This window comes from Xenopus tropicalis, chromosome 9, assembly GCF_000004195.4.
Source record: "Xenopus tropicalis strain Nigerian chromosome 9, UCB_Xtro_10.0, whole genome shotgun sequence".
Classification (NCBI taxonomy): domain Eukaryota; kingdom Metazoa; phylum Chordata; class Amphibia; order Anura; family Pipidae; genus Xenopus; species Xenopus tropicalis.
Window position 1 is genome coordinate 81,583,225 of NC_030685.2, and position 19,063 is coordinate 81,602,287.

General features: G+C 44.2%; 1 protein-coding gene across 2 annotated transcripts in view; it reads right to left on the minus strand.

Annotated features, from left to right (window-relative positions):
• thsd7b (thrombospondin type 1 domain containing 7B) overlaps positions 1-19,063 on the minus strand; it is a 267,106-nt gene that overhangs the window by 40,702 nt on the left and 207,341 nt on the right. For both annotated transcript variants that reach the window (XM_004912730.3, XM_002933951.4), the window contains exon 16: positions 13,563-13,741. In XM_004912730.3, the coding sequence (XP_004912787.2) occupies positions 13,563-13,741 (179 nt within the window). The remainder of the gene's footprint in view (positions 1-13,562; positions 13,742-19,063) is intronic.

Sequence of the window (19,063 nt, forward strand, 5' to 3'; positions counted from 1 at the left end):
GGTGCCTATAGTAGCAGTGGGGGGGATAATAGCCTCTGGGAAGGGACTGGGGCTGTGGGATAGCAGGTATAGTAGGGAGAGATGGTGCCTATAGTAGCAGTGGGGGATAATAGCCTCTGGGAAGGGACTGGGGCTGTGGGATAGCAGGTATAGTAGGGAGAGATGGTGCCTATAGTAGCAGTGGGGGGATAATAGCCTCTGGGAAGGGACTGTGGCTGTGGGATAGCAGGTATAGTAGGGAGAGATGGTGCCTATAGTAGCAGTGGGGGGATAATAGCCTCTGGGAAGGGACTGGGGCTGTGGGATAGCAGGTATAGTAGGGAGAGATGGTGCCTATAGTAGCAGTGGGGGATAATAGCCTCTGGGAAGGGACTGGGGCTGTGGGATAGCAGGTATAGTAGGGAGAGATGGTGCCTATAGTAGCAGTGGGGGGGTAATAGCCTCTGGGAAGGGACTGGGGCTGTGGGATAGCAGGTATAGTAGGGAGAGATGGTGCCTATAGTAGCAGTGGGGGGATAATAGCCTCTGGGAAGGGACTGGGGCTGTGGGATAGCAGGTATAGTAGGGAGAGATGGTGCCTATAGTAGCAGTGGGGGGATAATAGCCTCTGGGAAGGGACTGGGGCTGTGGGATAGCAGGTATAGTAGGGAGAGATGGTGCCTATAGTAGCAGTGGGGGGATAATAGCCTCTGGGAAGGGACTGGGGCTGTGGGATAGCAGGTATAGTAGGGAGAGATGGTGCCTATAGTAGCAGTGGGGATAATAGCCTCTGGGAAGGGACTGGGGCTGTGGGATAGCAGGTATAGTAGGGAGAGATGGTGCCTATAGTAGCAGTGGGGATAATAGCCTCTGGGAAGGGACTGGGGCTGTGGGATAGCAGGTATAGTAGGGAGAGATGGTGCCTATAGTAGCAGTGGGGATAATAGCCTCTGGGAAGGGACTGGGGCTGTGGGATAGCAGGTATAGTAGGGAGAGATGGTGCCTATAGTAGCAGTGGGGGGATAATAGCCTCTGGGAAGGGACTGGGGCTGTGGGATAGCAGGTATAGTAGGGAGAGATGGTGCCTATAGTAGCAGTGGGGGATAATAGCCTCTGGGAAGGGCCTGGGGCTGTGGGATAGCAGGTATAGTAGGGAGAGATGGTGCCTATAGTAGCAGTGGGGGGATAATAGCCTCTGGGAAGGGACTGGGGCTGTGGGATAGCAGGTATAGTAGGGAGAGATGGTGCCTATAGTAACAGTGGGGGGATAATAGCCTCTGGGAAGGGACTGGGGCTGTGGGATAGCAGGTATAGTAGGGAGAGATGGTGCCTATAGTAGCAGTGGGGGGATAATAGCCTCTGGGAAGGGACTGGGGCTGTGGGATAGCAGGTATAGTAGGGAGAGATGGTGCCTATAGTAGCAGTGGGGGGATAATAGCCTCTGGGAAGGGACTGGGGCTGTGGGATAGCAGGTATAGTAGGGAGAGATGGTGCCTATAGTAGCAGTGGGGATAATAGCCTCTGGGAAGGGACTGGGGCTGTGGGATAGCAGGTATAGTAGGGAGAGATGGTGCCTATAGTAGCAGTGGGGATAATAGCCTCTGGGAAGGGACTGGGGCTGTGGGATAGCAGGTATAGTAGGGAGAGATGGTGCCTATAGTAGCAGTGGGGGGATAATAGCCTCTGGGAAGGGACTGGGGCTGTGGGATAGCAGGTATAGTAGGGAGAGATGGTGCCTATAGTAGCAGTGGGGGGATAATAGCCTCTGGGAAGGGACTGGAGCTGTGGGATAACAGGTATAGTAGGGAGAGATGGTGCCTATAGTAGCAGTGGGATAATAGCCTCTGGGAAGGGACTGGGGCTGTGGGATAGCAGGTATAGTAGGGAGAGATGGTGCCTATAGTAGCAGTGGGGGGATAATAGCCTCTGGGAAGGGACTGGGGCTGTGGGATAGCAGGTATAGTAGGGAGAGATGGTGCCTATAGTAGCAGTGGGATAATAGCCTCTGGGAAGGGACTGGGGCTGTGGGATAGCAGGTATAGTAGGGAGAGATGGTGCCTATAGTAGCAGTGGGGGGATAATAGCCTCTGGGAAGGGACTGGGGCTGTGGGATAGCAGGTATAGTAGGGAGAGATGGTGCCTATAGTAGCAGTGGGGGGATAATAGCCTCTGGGAAGGGACTGGGGCTGTGGGATAGCAGGTATAGTAGGGAGAGATTATGCCTATAGTAGCAGTGGGGGGATAATAGCCTCTGGGAAGGGACTGGGGCTGTGGGATAGCAGGTATAGTAGGGAGAGATGGTGCCTATAGTAGCAGTGGGGGGATAATAGCCTCTGGGAAGGGACTGGGGCTGTGGGATAGCAGGTATAGTAGGGAGAGATGGTGCCTATAGTAGCAGTGGGGGGATAATAGCCTCTGGGAAGGGACTGGGGCTGTGGGATAGCAGGTATAGTAGGGAGAGATGGCATCTCTGTTGTCCAACCTGTGAACCTATGGCTCATTTCCAGCACCCAATGTTATTCTAAGTGATCCAGAGTTAAAAGCTAAATTTCCCTCATCCACATTAGACATTCTCAGTACATTCCACAAGTTCATAAGAGATTAATTTACTGTTGTTAGGAAAGGAATATAAAGTAGCTCTTTCATGATGCATGACAATTACTGTACGATGTGTTGAAATAAAGAAATTAGAGGTTCCTTGATCCTTTCTAATTAGAGATAAATTACTACAGCAGTAAAAGTCTGATGAGGATTAGAAGAGTATTAATTCTTAAAAAAGATTACGAAACAAATGTGGTTGAGACCGCTCTTATCTCCTGGATGCAGTCATTGGGAATGCTTAAATACACCAGGGAACAGCAGGAGAAGGGGGCCTGTGTGTATATCATTACATTGTCGTGTCATTCATCCTATAATTTCAAGCATATCTAGAAGATTTAATGCAGGGACCTGTTACCCAAAATGCTCGGGACCTGGGGTTTTCCAGATAAGGGGTCTTTCTGTAATGTGGATCTCCATAGCTTAAGTCTACAACAAATGGAGTCTGGAAGATGGCCTACCTGTAATTTGGAACTTGGTGGTAACAAGTTTCTGGATAACGGATCCCATATCTGTAAAAGTTCATTGCAAGTAGACTCCAATTAGGCTTCCTGGAGTATCTAAGCAAGCAAACATTCAACCCAAATCCCTCCAGCTCAACATCTGGCCAAGCTTCCCAGTCCACTATATCTGCCATCCTCAACCCCATACAAATGGACCAGCCCAACAGTTTGGGAATCGCAGCCAATCATTTTCCTGAACGAATGTTCACTTATGGGCATGGGAGATTTCAGCTGAAAGGGGTGCAATGTGGGTTTACACCACAACCTTGACATAAAACTGAATTAGAAAGTTGATTACTCTGTTCTTAGCAGGTCTTATATACTCAAACACCATTGATAAACTGATACACCTTGGTGACCTTATGCTGAAATACCTTGACAAAAGTCTTTTTATTGGTTTCATTGGAAGATTTGACCAGAAGCCAAGCCTCTCCTTTCAGTAGTGTTTTGATAAATGTACTCACCAAAGTTCTCAGGTATGTCGGTCAATTTCTTTTATGACTTACTGCTCATGAGAACCTGTGTATTAGAGGTCCACTTTCAGTGGAAGGGGTCAGCACCGACCCTATTATAATAATATTATTGTGATATATCTCCATCAGGTCAACTTCTCAGATGAGGTCTCTGGGGGAATTGACTCTTCTGCAATCCTGTTTGATGGTGAATTGTGGATTTTACATTGAAACATGAGAAAATGTCCACAGGCCAGACCTCCATGATATCCGATCCATAAGCCAGAACTCCATGGTATCCAAACCACAGGCCAGCCCTCCATGGTATCCGATCCACAGGCCAGACCTCCATGGTATCCAAACCACAGGCCAGCCCTCCATGGTATCCAAACCACAGGCCAGCCCTCCATGGTATCCGATCCACAGGCCAGACCTCCATGGTATCCAAACCACAGGCCAGCCCTCCATGTTATCCAATCCGCAGGTCAGACCTCCATGGTATCCGATCCATAGGCCAGACCACCATGGTATCTGATCCACACGTCAGACCTCTATGGTATCCGATCCATAGGCCGCCCTCCATGGTATCAGATCCACAGGCTAGACGTTCATGGTAACCGATTCATAGGTCAGACCTTCATAGTATCCAAACCACAGGCCAGACCTTCATGGTATCCAATCCACAGGCCAGACCTTCATGGTATCCAATCCACAGGCCAGACCTTCATGGTATCCAATCCACAGGCCAGACCTTCATGGTATCCAATCCACAGGCCAGACCTTCATGGTATCTGATCCATAGGCCAGACCTCCATGGTATCCAAACCACAGGCCAGCCCTCCATGGTATCCGATCCACAGGCCAGACCTCCATGGTATCCGATCCACAGGCCAGACCTCCATGGTATCCAAACTACAGGCCAGCCCTCCATGGTATCCAAAGCACAGGCCAGACCTTCATGGTATCCAAACCACAGGCCAGCCCTCCATGGTATCCGATCCACAGGCCAGACCTCCATGGTATCCAAACTACAGGCCAGCCCTCCATGGTATCCAAAGCACAGGCCAGACCTTCATGGTATTCGATCCACAGGCCAGACCTTCATGGTATCCAAACCCCAGGCCAGACCTTCATGGTACTACATAAACTGGCCAGACCTCAATGACACCAGGTCATGCTTCCTTGGGGACACAACAGAAGGGATACTGGGTGTCTCCCAATAGTTCCAACAGGTGAAACTTTGAACACATTGGAGGAATCCAATTTTGCTTCTGATTTCTGATAAACGAGGTAAAATGCATTCTGTGGGTGCATCTATACAGCAACTTGCCATTCATCATTTATAGAGCCATGATTGTGCGGCACACTGTGGGCTTATTTGTAGCATAATCGTGATAAATGGGAGCGCTGCCGATGACAAATTAGAATTACAAGGGACAGTTTTAATTAAGCCTTTCCGTGCTTTAGTGGCTAATTGATCAATATTCCCATAACACAAAATTAATCTGTTGTCGGAGTGACAAAACAAAGCCAGTTATTGGGAGGCAGCTGGGAAATCAATGAGCTCAGTAATATACTCCTGTAGTCTGCGACGGGATATATATCCAGGTGAACAGGTCCCTCCCCATAAATGCCTGCGTGGGGGGCACCATGGCTCTCCATGGGGAGTGATCGGTGTAATGGTAACAGCTATTTTCACTACTGCTACAAGTAATCCAAATACCCCTAATGAGACTCATCATGCAGCACTTAATCTGTAATTGTCACGTTACTGTGCACCCATGGGTGCTTTTATAATTGAGAAGAATAGGGTCCTGCTTATCTGAGGAGTGAAATGCACAAAATACTTGCCCATATGCTATATGTATTTAAAGAATAATAACTCTTCATACAAAAAATCTTGCATTTCCTTTAGCCCTTTTCCTGACGATAATGCTTTTTTGATCCAAACAAGGGAGGCTTAATTTATTAATCTTGCAAGCCCAAATGCTGGAGCCCTAAGGGGAGCAAATTTACACCCCTTAAGACCCATGCATGAAGCACTTTTACCTTGCATTGGTGCAAAAGACCAGTTGGCAGTGGGCATTGGTGTTCCAAAGCTTGGCGGCCAAAAGACAATCAATCTAGAAGTTGTCCAAAAGGATTCCCAAATACCATCCCTATCTGGCAGGGTTGCCACCTTTCTGCAGACCGGGAAGAGGGTTTAGTAGTGATGACATCACGGGGGCAGGGCTATGGTGTGGCAATTATCCAATCGTCAGTTGGGGTAAGTCCTGTCCAGATTTCTTTATTTGGAAAACCAGGCAGACAGTTTTGTTATTAGAAGGGCTGCCCGGGTCAAAGCTGGATGAGTGGAAACTCTATAGCCTGACCCCTCATGGAAACAGTGCTGCCAAAGTGCAACAGACCTGCAGCTACAGCACAGTTTGTGCACGTTTTTTGCATTTTGTACCCCACCCTGCACTTTGTAAAAAAGGCCTGGGATATTTGGCGTACAGATATCTAAACTTCCAGGACTGACTTAAGGTGGCCATACACGGGCCGATTGTAGCTGCCGATATGGTCCCTTGGACCGGTTCGGCAGCTTATCGGCCCATGTAGGGGAAACAACGGCTGGCCTGAAATCGGGCAGATATCAATCAGGCAGGTTAAAAAATTCAGTCGGATCAGGGACCTCATCGGCTCGCTGATGCCGTCCCCGAACAGTCTGCGCCTATTCTAGTTGTTATAATTCGATCGTTTGGCCTGTACGTGGGGATATCAGGAGAAGATCCGCTTGCTTGTCGACCTCGCCAGGCGATCGGATCTTTACGTGTATGGCCACCTTTACTTAGACACTATGCAGGTCAGGTTGATGACCACACTGCCCTATAAAACCAAACCAAAGCATCCTAAAAACCCTCTGTTGTTCTCCTAATGAAGTTTGGGCAGCTGTAACCCCAAATATCCTTTGCTTTGAACCAAAAACATTACATCACCAGAATATCTGTTCCGGGCACCTCCCTGTTTCAGTATAAGGTGTCCATGTTGCTTTAAGCAGCCCAAGTCAGATGGAGAGCTAGAAAGAAAGCAGAGTGTGGTCCAGTAATGTTGTTTCTCCAGATTAAGCGAGGGAACCCCACGGGGCACAATCTTGCACGTTCCTGGGCCAAGTCTTCTAACTCAATCTGTGCCACTTGCCTGTTAATCTCATTTGTAAGAAACAGTCTAATTGTATTTACATCTCAGCACATCTGGTCAGTATTAGCAAAAATTTCATTTAATTTAACTGCCGTTGACTGAACAAAAAAACCCTACACAGAAGTTACATTTACTTAGGCCGCACTCACGTCACAGTGGGAAAGTGCATTAATGTAATATTTCAGTAACGCTCCATTATAAACTCATTAGGGTGATGAGACATTTGTCTGGAGTACAAATTAATGCTGTACCACTGCAAGCCTTCAGCCGTAACTTCATTTAAAGTTATGGGAAGAAAGTTCATGCGGAGTTTTGGGTCCCTTAATTCAAATCCAAATACATTGCAAATAGGACAGTAGTAAACACTTCAAAGGGCAATATATTAACATGAGCCCATTAAATACAAAGAACATCTTTGTAGAAGCTAAAGGTCCCCATACACGGGCCGACTATAGCTGCCGATACGAGGGGCCTGTCCAACCGATATCTGGCGTGAAATTGGGCAGATATCGATCGGGCAGGTTAGAAAATTCAGTCAGATCGGGGACCGCATCAGCTCGTTGGTGCGGTCCCCAAACCAACTGCCCCATTGCCGCCAATATAATTCGATCGTTTGGCCTCAGGGCCAAACGATCGAATTAGCCTACATGCTCCCCGATATCGCCCACCCGTGGGTCATCGCCCACCCGATCTTGCCAAGCGAGCGAATCTTAACGTGTATGGAAAGGAAAGCCCTGAAACAGAAATATGCAAAGGAATCTAATACCCATTCAGATAAAGTCTCCACCAGCAGCCACATAGAAGTCAGCATTTTGTCTGATGGTCTTCGAAATAGTAGGTTCCATAAAGAAGCCATTTAGCAGATGCCAATAGAAATGGCCATTCTAATCACGGACCATCATGACAAAAAACCTCCAGTGTTCCTTTTATATGACAAAATGATTCTGCTATTAATACAGGTGCAGCAAAAGCATAATTAGTGTAATTTAGGTTCCTTTTCAAGTTCATGTCCTGAGAATTTCTAACAGTTGAAACCTCCAGTTGCAGAAGTTTTGAAGGCAATATGTGTGGAGGACTTTTGGGTCTTCTTCACAGGGTCTTCTTCTGCAACCAGTTCTGGGTTATTTGTTCACCTTTCTCACTTTAACAGTCCAAGTTATTTTGGCAAAGACACAATTAGTGTTAATTGCTAAAAACAGGGTTTAGGGAATGGATTAATTAAACACAAAGGATGATAGAACTGATGTTGATGGGGGAAAAGGTCTCCAAGATATCTGAAGTTGGAGTGAAAACGTGTAGAAGTATGTTACCTACGTGGAGGTATGTTACCTATTGTGGAATTCCCTCCCCGAATCAGCTTTAAGATGGGTTGGAAGGGGTTGGATGGCTTCTTAGCAAGTGAGGGAAAACAGGGTTATGGGAGATAGCTCTTACAACAAGTTGATCCAGGGACTGGTCCCATTGCCATCTTGGAGTCAGGAAGGAATTTTTTACTCTCTGAGGCAAATTAAAGAGGCTTCAGATGGGGTTTTTGCCTTCCTCTGGATCAGCTAGCAGTTAGGCAGGTTATTTATAGGCATTATGGTTGAACGTGATGGACATAAGTCTTTTTTCAACCTAACTTACTATGTTACTATGTTACGTGCAAAGTGAGGAAAAGGGACCACAACAAGGACTCAACTATCTGTTTTCCATGTACGACCCCTCTTGAGGTACCTTGCTACTAAATTCTATGGCAGTACAATTATGCGCATTTGTATTCCACAGTCGAGAGGTTTTGTTTAGGCGAGACTTCATTATGGAGGTGCATTAAAAGCTTTAGAAATGGCTTGGGATATTGATTAATATTGAATGAAATACAAAGCCCGAATCAGAGGTGGCTTAATGAAAGAGATCCAACGAGGGGCATGGCTCAAGCACTAGAAAATGATTATAGGAAGAAGCACCTAGAATGTTAGAAGAAGATAAATAAATGCCTGAATACACTACAACGGAAAGAATTAACCACAGCAACACTGATGTATTTATTGGAAGGTTGGCGAGAATGGATTTGAATGGTGGCAGAACTGCTACCTCTTGGCCCTGGGGTCCTATGTTCAATTCCAGGTAGGGCACTGCCTGCATGGAGTTTGTATGTTCTTCCTGTGATTGGTTGGGTGTACTGTTTACTTTCATATTCTAAAAGCCTACAGGTAGGTAAATTTGCCCCATACTATGTGATAGGAGTGTAAGCTCCCCTGGGGCACTGAATTATATATTATGTAATGTATATAAGTAATAGGCATGGATGAGGATGACTGTGCAGACCATAGAAAAATGGCATCAAGCTACAGTTTCAAAAATCTAAAGGGAATTTCCCAAAAAGAGTGGCCTAATAAAGCTCAATGTGCACAATGTTAGTTGATGTGGTCTATTGGTCAAATGTTGAAGATCTACTGGTAGATTGTCCTCTACCTTTCAAGATGCCTGGTTTTGATATCTTTCAGTTGGTAGCACTCACTTAAACGCATGGGTTCTTCCCATGGTTCTTCCACTCCTGGGGCACCTTTTACACAATCGATTGTAGGCAGCAATCCATTATCTGACTAAAAGGCCTTTATTTCCACATCAGGGGCAACAGCAATGTTTCAAGGCTTGTTTGACTCTTTATCTTTACCCACCAATACACCTACTGTGACTCTAAAGGAAAAAGTCTGCCACCTCAGACATGGGAGCGGCAGAAGATGTGAATTCATAGTCAGGCACCATGACACCTCCATTGAATATTTTTTTAAATCAGTCTGATAAAATGATAAAGTCTAGGAGTAAGAGTGTTAAATAAAGGTGCTTTTGCACCTTGAGGCCATATTTATAATGGAGTACAAGGTGCTGAGTTTGGCTTTAGAATTGAAATTGCATGGACTCTAAAGGTGGCCATACACACGAGGTCGCCAAGCATGTGGATCTTCTCCCGATGTCCCCACCTACAGGTGGCAATATCGGCCTAAGGGACCAATATCAGCAGCTAGAATAGGCCTGTGTATTGCCACCTTAAGGGAACCATAGGGCCAGTGGGAATTAAGGTGGGCATACATGTTACAAAAATGATCTTTCTTGCCAACATTGGTCACAGGAAAGATCGTTCGTACCCGCCACTAACGTTCAGGGCTGAATCATCAGATATGGAGGTAGAAACAATAGGAATTCTACCCCTATCTGACGATTCAGCCCTTAACGAATGCCTTTGCTCGGATGCCTTCAACGACTACTGGTCAAAATCTTTTGTCCAGTCCGATCTACAAGACGTCCGAAATCCAAGGATTTTGCGATATGGGTCGCCTCGTCAATCCACCATACACGCACCAAATATCATATGAAACCTTGTTTCGTATGATAATATCAATGCATCTATGGTCAGCTTCAGGGCAAGCTTCTCAAGATGGTGTTCTGGGGACCCTGAAAATGCCATTTTTTAGTTGTTGCTTCAGCTGAATAAATCAACAACGACTGAAATGTAAAAATGATGGCAAGAGACAAGTTAACAGCTTGCTGAAACCCATTCCACTTACACAAAAGCATCTCTAAATTCCCCAAACTCACTTCTCCAGATCCCTTATTTTGTTTAAAGCCACGCTGTAATTCCCCTATGTACGGTACTTACACGTTATTCTCCCTATAGCGATATGCCGTGGTAAGATATACTCCCAAGGGCACCAAGCTTTCAATTCACAAAACTTCAATTTAGCTTGAAAGACTTGTAAGGAGTAATTTACATTTCCAGAAAGGAAACTATCGAAAAACAGAAAATGAATGCTCCAAACCCAGTGGCTCATGTAGTTATCTATCCCGAGGCAAGGAGTAAATCAAGGGCAGGAATTAAATGTAAAGAGAAATGTCACTGCAGTAGACATATTTATTGCTTTGCTATATAACCATTGGGGCAACAAACTCTGTAATCATCGGTATATGTGTAAGCATCAGCTTAATGGTGCCCCTAATCACAAAGGCATTAGCTGATTGTCATTTGTGAAGATAAAGGTATAACTACTACGCTGTGTCGGAACGTTCCTTTCTAGCTCTATCCATTGCTTTGATTAAACAAGGATCCTGATGATGGGCAAACACTGTAAGATCTGCCCAACTACGGGTTGATGATATCGAGCTAATAGGGCCGAATGATCAAATTAAAATGGAGGGCATAGGCATCGTCAGTCAGTGTCGGACTGGCCCATCAGGATACCAGGAAAGCTCCCGGCGGGCCCAGGTGTCAGTGGGCCCTCCTGCTCCTCATCATTTGGCCTACTTCATGGTCATTGCCTATTTCTGAATGGGAAGAAAGAGGAGAAATAGATGGAAGAATAGATGCTAGCATGTAAATAAAAGAGACTTGGAGAATAAAGAGGTTGGGTGAGGAACGAAGGAAAAATAGTTTGGAGAGTGGGCCTAGGTTCTACGGTTTCCTGGTGGGCCCCTGGCGTCCCAGTCCGACATTGGCATCAGTTGGGTGACCGCATGAATGAGCCGATGCGGTCCCCAATCCGACGTAACAAATCAAACCTGCCCAATCGAGATATGGCCGATTTCAGGGGAGGCCCATTGGTGGTGCCCACACACAGGCAGATTATCAGCCGAATCAGTCTAAAACAGGGGTGCCCAGACTTTCCCTCCCCCCCACTGTTGACTTTTGGCTCCTCCCCACGTATGTAGGCAACACAGCGTATGTACGCATACCGAATAAAAGCACGGATCAGCTGCACTTCCGCATTTCCCGGCTTCGTCGCGGTCCACCAGAAATCCACGGGGGATCGACTGGTGGACCCCGATCGACGTTTTGGCCACCCCTGATCTAAAAGACTGATATCGACAGCTGAAATTAGCCTGTGTATGGCCACCTTAAGACTATGCTCACAATAAAAAAAAAATTCCCAAAGAAACCTCTATCCTGACGCTCTACCCCTTAGTTGTCCTCTGTAGGAGACAACATCTACTGTGTAGTAGAATGCAAAAATGTCCACTCAATATGTGCTGCACCGTATGGAACTCAAAGACTAGACCTCATAACTAACTTATAAACTGCACGGCACACAATAGGGCATGTTAAAAAAGTTCCACAAAGTCAGAATTGAAAATGAGAAAATGATCAGCTCTCTGAATGCACGATAACGAAGAAAAACGATAAACGCCTTACATAACATTAACAATGTTTCAGATTAAGAAAAAAACGTGAATGCAAATCCATAAAGTGGCGGGTAATTGCAGGTTTCCTTAGCAACTTTCAGTCAATGTAAAATATATTTAAAACAACATCAGGGGAGAAATACAGAAGGTAATATTATACTTTTATATCTAGGAGATGTGGTTGAATAGATCGTAGGGAAGGAATAAGAATTGATTATAACTTAGTTGGGATCAAGTACAAGCTAATGTTTCATTATTACACAGAAAAATGTGAATTATTTGATTAAAATAGAGTGTATGGGAGATGGCCTTTCTGTAATCTGGATAATGGGTTTCCATTGTGTGTTTTACGTTTCCTACCATTGATGATATTCAAGAAGATACTCCTGGTTGGTTGAGTTTTTTCTCCCCAGCGTTGGAGGAAGGATATTAGGGGTGAGGCCCGGCTGGAGAAGTTGGGTACGTTTTCAATTGACCTGCTTAACTATGCCACCCAGTTCCTAGGGACAAGTCTGTCTATCACAACAGGTCAAGTTACCCTTGAGAAAGGAATAGCCTTGGAAAGGCATGAATGTTTCTGTGGACCTAGTGGCCATGCATGGGCAATTGTCTGTTCCAGCTAAAGGTTCAAAGAGTGATAAGACTAGTGCTTCACAGTCCTCTGGGGCATAGGGCCGAATGATCAAATTAAAATAGAGGGCATAGACACCATCAGTCAGTGTTGGACTGGCCCATCAGGATACCAGGAAAGCTCCCGGTGGGCCCAGGTGTCAGTGGGCCCTCCTGCTCCTGACCATTTGGCCTACGTCATGGTCGTTCCCTATTTCTGAATGGGAAGAAAGAGAAGAACTAGATGGAAGGATAGATGCCAATGTGTAAATAAAAGAAACTTGGAGAATAAAGAGGTTGGGTGAGGAAAGAAGGAAAAATAGTTTGGAGAGTGGGCCTAGGGTCTAAGGTTTCCTGGTGGGCCCCTGGGGTCCCAGTCCAACACTGCCGTCAGTTGGGGGACCGCATCAATGAGCCGATTGTCTGTTCTAGCTAAAGGTTCAAAGAGTGATACGACTAGTGCTTCACAGTCCTCTGGGGCATGACTGACAATTGCTAGTTAACCACCCTACCTCTAACCTACTAAGCCAGTGGTTCTCAACCTTCCTAATGCCACGACCCTTTAATACAGTTCCTCATGTTGTGGTGACCCCCAACCATAAAATTATTCCTAAGACCATCAGAAATATGTGTTTTCCGATGGTCTTAGGCCACCCCTGAGAAAGGGTTGTTCGACCCCCAAAGGGGTCCCGACCCACAGGTTGAGAACCACTGTACTAAGCAGTAAGCTACTAACCCTGAAGCAGGTTAACCACCTAGGGAGACAAGACAATGTTATGAGTTTTGTAGGAATATCATCTAGCCAGACAGCGCAAGTTCTATAAGTGTTGCATAACTGAGGGCTAGTACCTTGGATGCAGGGTAGGTAGGTGGAGATGGGGCAGTTAAAACCAGAACCTGAAAAACTCACTACTAGAAATGTATTTTCCTGTATAGCATTATAAGAAAGTTCTTGAAAGACCTGCCAATGGGTCTAGTTCTAGTCTACAGTGTAGCACACAAGCTAGAGAAACACCGAGGCTCTGTACCATCATTAACTCATTCACACACACACTGTATGCATCTGTCACAAGGAATACCTCACCTGATTCTTAATATCCAGTTTGGGGCAAGGGCGCCCCCCATTGTAGGGTTTCTCTTTCAACCATTTGGACCTTATTTTTACTCCAGTTCCACACGAGGAGCTACAAGGAGACCAGGCCGACCAGTCACTAAGCTTGCAATCGAATGGACATGGGATTACACAGCTCTCCTCTATGTAACCTGCAATACAGTTGAAAAGATTCGGTGAATAAAATTATTATCTTTAATTTATACAGTGCCATTATATCATGTAGAATTGTTAATATGCTGAATATGATCTCAGGGAAGCTTTCCATTTAAAATCACTAGAACATACAAACTCTATGCAGATATTTTCTTGGTAGTGATGAGCAAAAAATTCTCAAAACTCTATTATTCTAAACCTCCATAGGACTCAATGGTACTCGACAGATCAAACCTGTCAAATTTTTTTTTTACAAAAACAAGTTAACTAAACATTAATAAATCACAAATTAATGGAGTTATTTTCGAAAAACTCACATTTTTCGGGGAACAATAATGAAAAAATCAAACTCTGGCAAAAACCCATTCGTAAATCTTGAAACTGTCTAGAACAGGGGTGCCCAGACTCTTTCTCGCGGTGATGGACTTTTGACTCCTCCCCGCGTACGTACGCGGCGCAGCGTATGTATGCATACCTAATAAACGAGTAGAAACGCTGCACTTCTGCATTTCCCGGCTTTGACGCGGTCCACCAGAAATCCACGGGGGATTAACTAGTGGACCGCGATTGATGTTTTGGCCACCCCTGGTCTAGAAGTAAGGAAAAATCCCACTGTATCTCAAAATGACTTGGTAAATGTGCCCCTAAAGGCGGCCATTAGTGATGGGCGAAATGTTTCGCCAGGCATAGATTTTGCCAGCGAAACGGATGAAAAAATTTGCCGCGGAATAATTCGCTGCACATCCAAAAATTGTCCCTGCGACAAATGAATAGCCGTGGGCGACAAATGAATAGCCTCGCGACAAAAGAATAGAAGCGGGCGACAATTTTTTTTGACGCGCGACATCTTTTTTTGAAAGATTTGTGAATTTTTTTTCGGCAAAGCGAAACGGGAAGATTTGTTCATCACTAGCGGCCATACAAGGGCCGATTCTAGCTGCCGATATGGGTCCCTTAGACTGATTCGGCAGCTTATCTGCCCATGTATGGGCACTACCGACTGGCCTGCCCGACCGATATCTGGCCTGAAATCGACCAGATCTCGATCAGGCAGGTTTGAAAATTAGTCGGATCGGGGACCACATTGGCTTGTTGATGTGGTCCCCGATCCGACGGATGCCTATACCCATTGTTCTAATTCGATCGTTTGGCCCCACAGCCAAACGAACAAATTAGTCCGATATCGCCCATCCGTAGGTGGGGATATCAGGAGAAGATCTTAGCATGTATGGTCACCTTAAGTGTCCAATCAAGGGCAACGATCTTAACCATGGTCATAATAACAAATAATATAATAACAAAGCATATCGGAAAGACACACTATAGCACATAAAACACACACATTTAAAGATATGAAGGGAATAAATAGTGTTGGGGGAAAGCATTTAATGGGAGTGGGGGCTGAGGAGACCTAAGGACTCAACGTGAAGCTGGGGGGAGGAAAACAAAATAGTTCTCCCTTTATGATATATCTGATGCATATACAGAACAGCCTTCCAGCGCTGGTGTCAAGGATAAACGCCGCAAAGAAAACAATTTTAGGAAGTTTAACCGTTCTAAAAATCAGTCAAGAGAGTCAAGTACGAATGAAATAATTGGGTTATTATTGTCGGAGTTTCTGTTTGACGTTGCATTGTGCTGGTTACCTTGGGATGAAGTCTTGGTATGATACGGGCAGGGTTTCTTTATGATCTGTAAACGATTTACATTTTGTTTTGTTCTTTGCCTCTTTACTTTGGAATTTAAATTGTTATTCAGGATCCCAATTGCCGTAGCAAACAGGCAGCAGATACATGGAAGGTGAGTAGCACAGAATCTGAATAAAGAATAGAAGTGATAGGAATGGCGGGTATGGGATCCCTTAGCCGGACAGCCATGATCTTCAAAGCTCTGAATCACGGGAAGGCCATCTCCAATACAGTCCAACTAGTCAAAGGGAACATGCAACTAGTCCAACTAGTCAAAGGGAACATGCAACTAGTCCAAATAGTCAAAGGGAACAAGCAACTAGTCCAACCAGTCAAAGGGAACATGCAACTATTCCAGAGAAAACAACCCCAACCTCAACAGTCTAACCTCACAGTGAAGTTTACCATTTCCCCATTAGCAAATATTTTAACTGTGGACAAAATTCATCATGAAAAAAAAAATTGCCAAGAAAAAATGTCACTGAGACAAAAAAGTTGCTGGTAACCCAAGAATCTGAGCTTCAGCAGTAAGCTATGAAGACCAAGCTAAAATGGCAGCTGCTACCTTAAACAAACAGAGGGAGCTTCTAGGGCTGTTACTCAGGTATGGTAAAGCTTCCTGCAGAATAAATATAATATCCTAGGTGGCACTATTGTAATCTATTGGCAATAAAATAATTTAATCCCCTTAGTTTGGGAATTAGATGTTGGACGGGAAGATGTCCTGATTCTTTTACCTATATAGTGTATAAAATAGTATTTTATAATATTAGTTTAAAAAAAAAATCTCTTTATGTTAGCCAGGGGCAATTGCTATTTATCTCTGTGTACATTGTACTAAATACGTTTTTAACGGAGCAACAGGCATAGTTGTAGTAGATTTACAGTTTAGTGATATTACTCAGAATAATACTTTCCTTTCTATAGTGAATTAATTGCAGAATATTAATATGGAAGGAAGTTCTCCAGCCCCTTCCCTGAGTGCCTGGCTTGGATTCAGCCGGAATTAGGTTTCTTTTTGGCTCCCATTTTTAGATAACGGAGAATATCCATCTGACATTTCCAGCACATTTAGTTGTAACGGCACAGAGCTCCCTAATAAGCAGTTTCTCAGTGAAACATGACCCAGCTGCCTGGATTTTGACGTCTTTTCCTACTCTCCGTTGGCAGCAGAAGCGCTCTACAGGGAAGCCCGGGCTCCTGGCTATACATCATTGTTCCAAAGAAATTTCATTAAACAAATTTTAATGGATTCAGGTTTTAAAACACATTTGAATATGCCCATAATTATATATGGGGGCCTCTTTATGTGCATTGGGGAATACAGATGAGCTGCCTATATTGGGTAACGGTTGAAAATAAGCCTTAATGATTTAAAGGGATAGTGGCATAATAATGCTACATATATGCACAGACGATACCTGCTTTGGCATAGTTTTATTCTCTCGACAGGGAACAGCCCCCTTCTGGCTTCTTATCCAGAATGTTCCAAGTTACGGTAAGGCCATCTCCCATAGACTCCATTATAAGCAAATCATTTTCATTTTATAAAATGATTTTCTTTTTTTCTGTAATAATAAAACAGTACCTGTACTTGATCCCAACTAAGATATAATTACCCCTTATTGGGGGCAGAACAGCCCTATTGGGTTAATTTCATGGTTAAATGATTCCCTTTTCTCTGTAATAATAAAACAGTACCTGTACTTGATCCCAACTAAGATATAATTACCCCTTATTGGGGGCAGAACAGCCCTATTGGGTTTATTTAATGGTTAAATGATTCCCTTTTCTCTGTAATAATAAAACAGTACCTGTACTTGATCCCAACTAAGATATAATTACCCCTTATTGGGGGCAGAACAGCCCTATTGGGTTAATTTCATGGTTAAATGATTCCCTTTTCTCTGTAATAATAAAACAGTACCTGTACTTGATCCCAACTAAGATATAATTACCCCTTATTGGGGGCAGAACAGCCCTATTGGGTTTATTTAATGGTTAAATGATTCCCTTTTCTCTGTAATAATAAAACAGTACCTGTACTTGATCCCAACTAAGATATAATTACCCCTTATTGGGGGCAGAACAGCCCTATTGGGTTTATTTAATGGTTAAATGATTCCCTTTTCTCTGTAATAATAAAACAGTACCTGTACTTGATCCCAACTAAGATATAATTACCCCTTATTGGGGGCAGAACAGCCCTATTGGGTTTATTTAATGTTTAAATTATTTTTAGCAGACTTAAATTATGAAGATCCAAATTACGGAAAGATCCCTCATCCAGAAAACCCAAGGTCACAAGCATTCTAGATAACAGGTCCCATACCTGTACAATTATTTACAAACACAAGTGCAGTGCAAAATGCAATTCTGGACTCAAATCGTGCTTTTTACCTATAATGCAGTTTTTTCCCCATAATTCCAGTGTAATTGTATCTGGCCCAGCTGCACCCAATGCATCAAAATCCAGGCAATTGTTCTTGTGTTTGGGATTGCCTGCTAATTGTGTCCAAGCGTTAAAGAGTTGACTTACATCCGGAAGCATTTACATCAGACTTACTGGCCCCCGAGTCTAAGGACACAACCCGTTGTGGAAACCCTGAAGCTATTTCAGGTCCACGGTGGTGGTAGTAGCTCCAGGGTTACTCACTTTCAATAGGCAAAGTTCTATCCATTTATCAGAAGAGACAAGATGGATGGACTGGAAACACGTGGAAGTGCAGGATCCAGGGGCTCATTTATAAACACTGGGCAGGAAAGCGACTGGGCAGATACCCATAGCAACCAATCAGTGATTACATTTGTCCAGCAGAATACGAAAAGCAGACTTTTTGACACATTTTCCCACGTTCCCAAAAGTCATAAGAGCCAATTCACTTGCGCATAAAACCGTTTTAGCTGCAAATAGGGAAAGCCCTGTAGAAGTGAACTGAATTGTATTTTTTCTCACACAGACAAAAAAGAACTCGTTGACATTTCCAGCACATTTTTACATTTTAACAGCCCGGACCCCTCTAACAAGCGGCTTCTCAGAGAAACACAACCCACTTGCCTGGATTCTGACCCAATTCCCTACTCTACGTCGGCAGCAGAAATGTACCCCAGGGAATGCCAGTCTCCTGACTATACAGGATTAGCTAGAAAATAGATTTTCAATGGACTTAAATACAATGAACAAAATATTTACATAATAATACATTAATATTACTTTACTGCATCCTTTTTACCCCATTTTATTGTTAGAAATCCTGCTGGGCTGCCTCTATCGAACAGACATTACTGTTCATGCTAATTGCTAAGAGTTGATTTAAGGTAATATCTAACTGGACATTGTTTATAATTACAGGTATGGGATCCGTTATCCGGAAACCCGATATCCAGAAAGCTCAGAATTACGGAAAGGCCATCTCCCATAGACTCCATTTTAATCAAATAATTCAGATTTTTAAAATTGATTTCCTTTTTCTCTTTTTTAAAATTAAAACAGAACCTGTACTTGATCCCAACTAAGATATAATTACCCCTTATTGGGGCAGAACAGCCCTATTGGGTTTATTTCATGGTTAAATGATTCCCTTTTCTCTGTAATAATAAAACAGTACCTGTACTTGATCCCAACTAAGA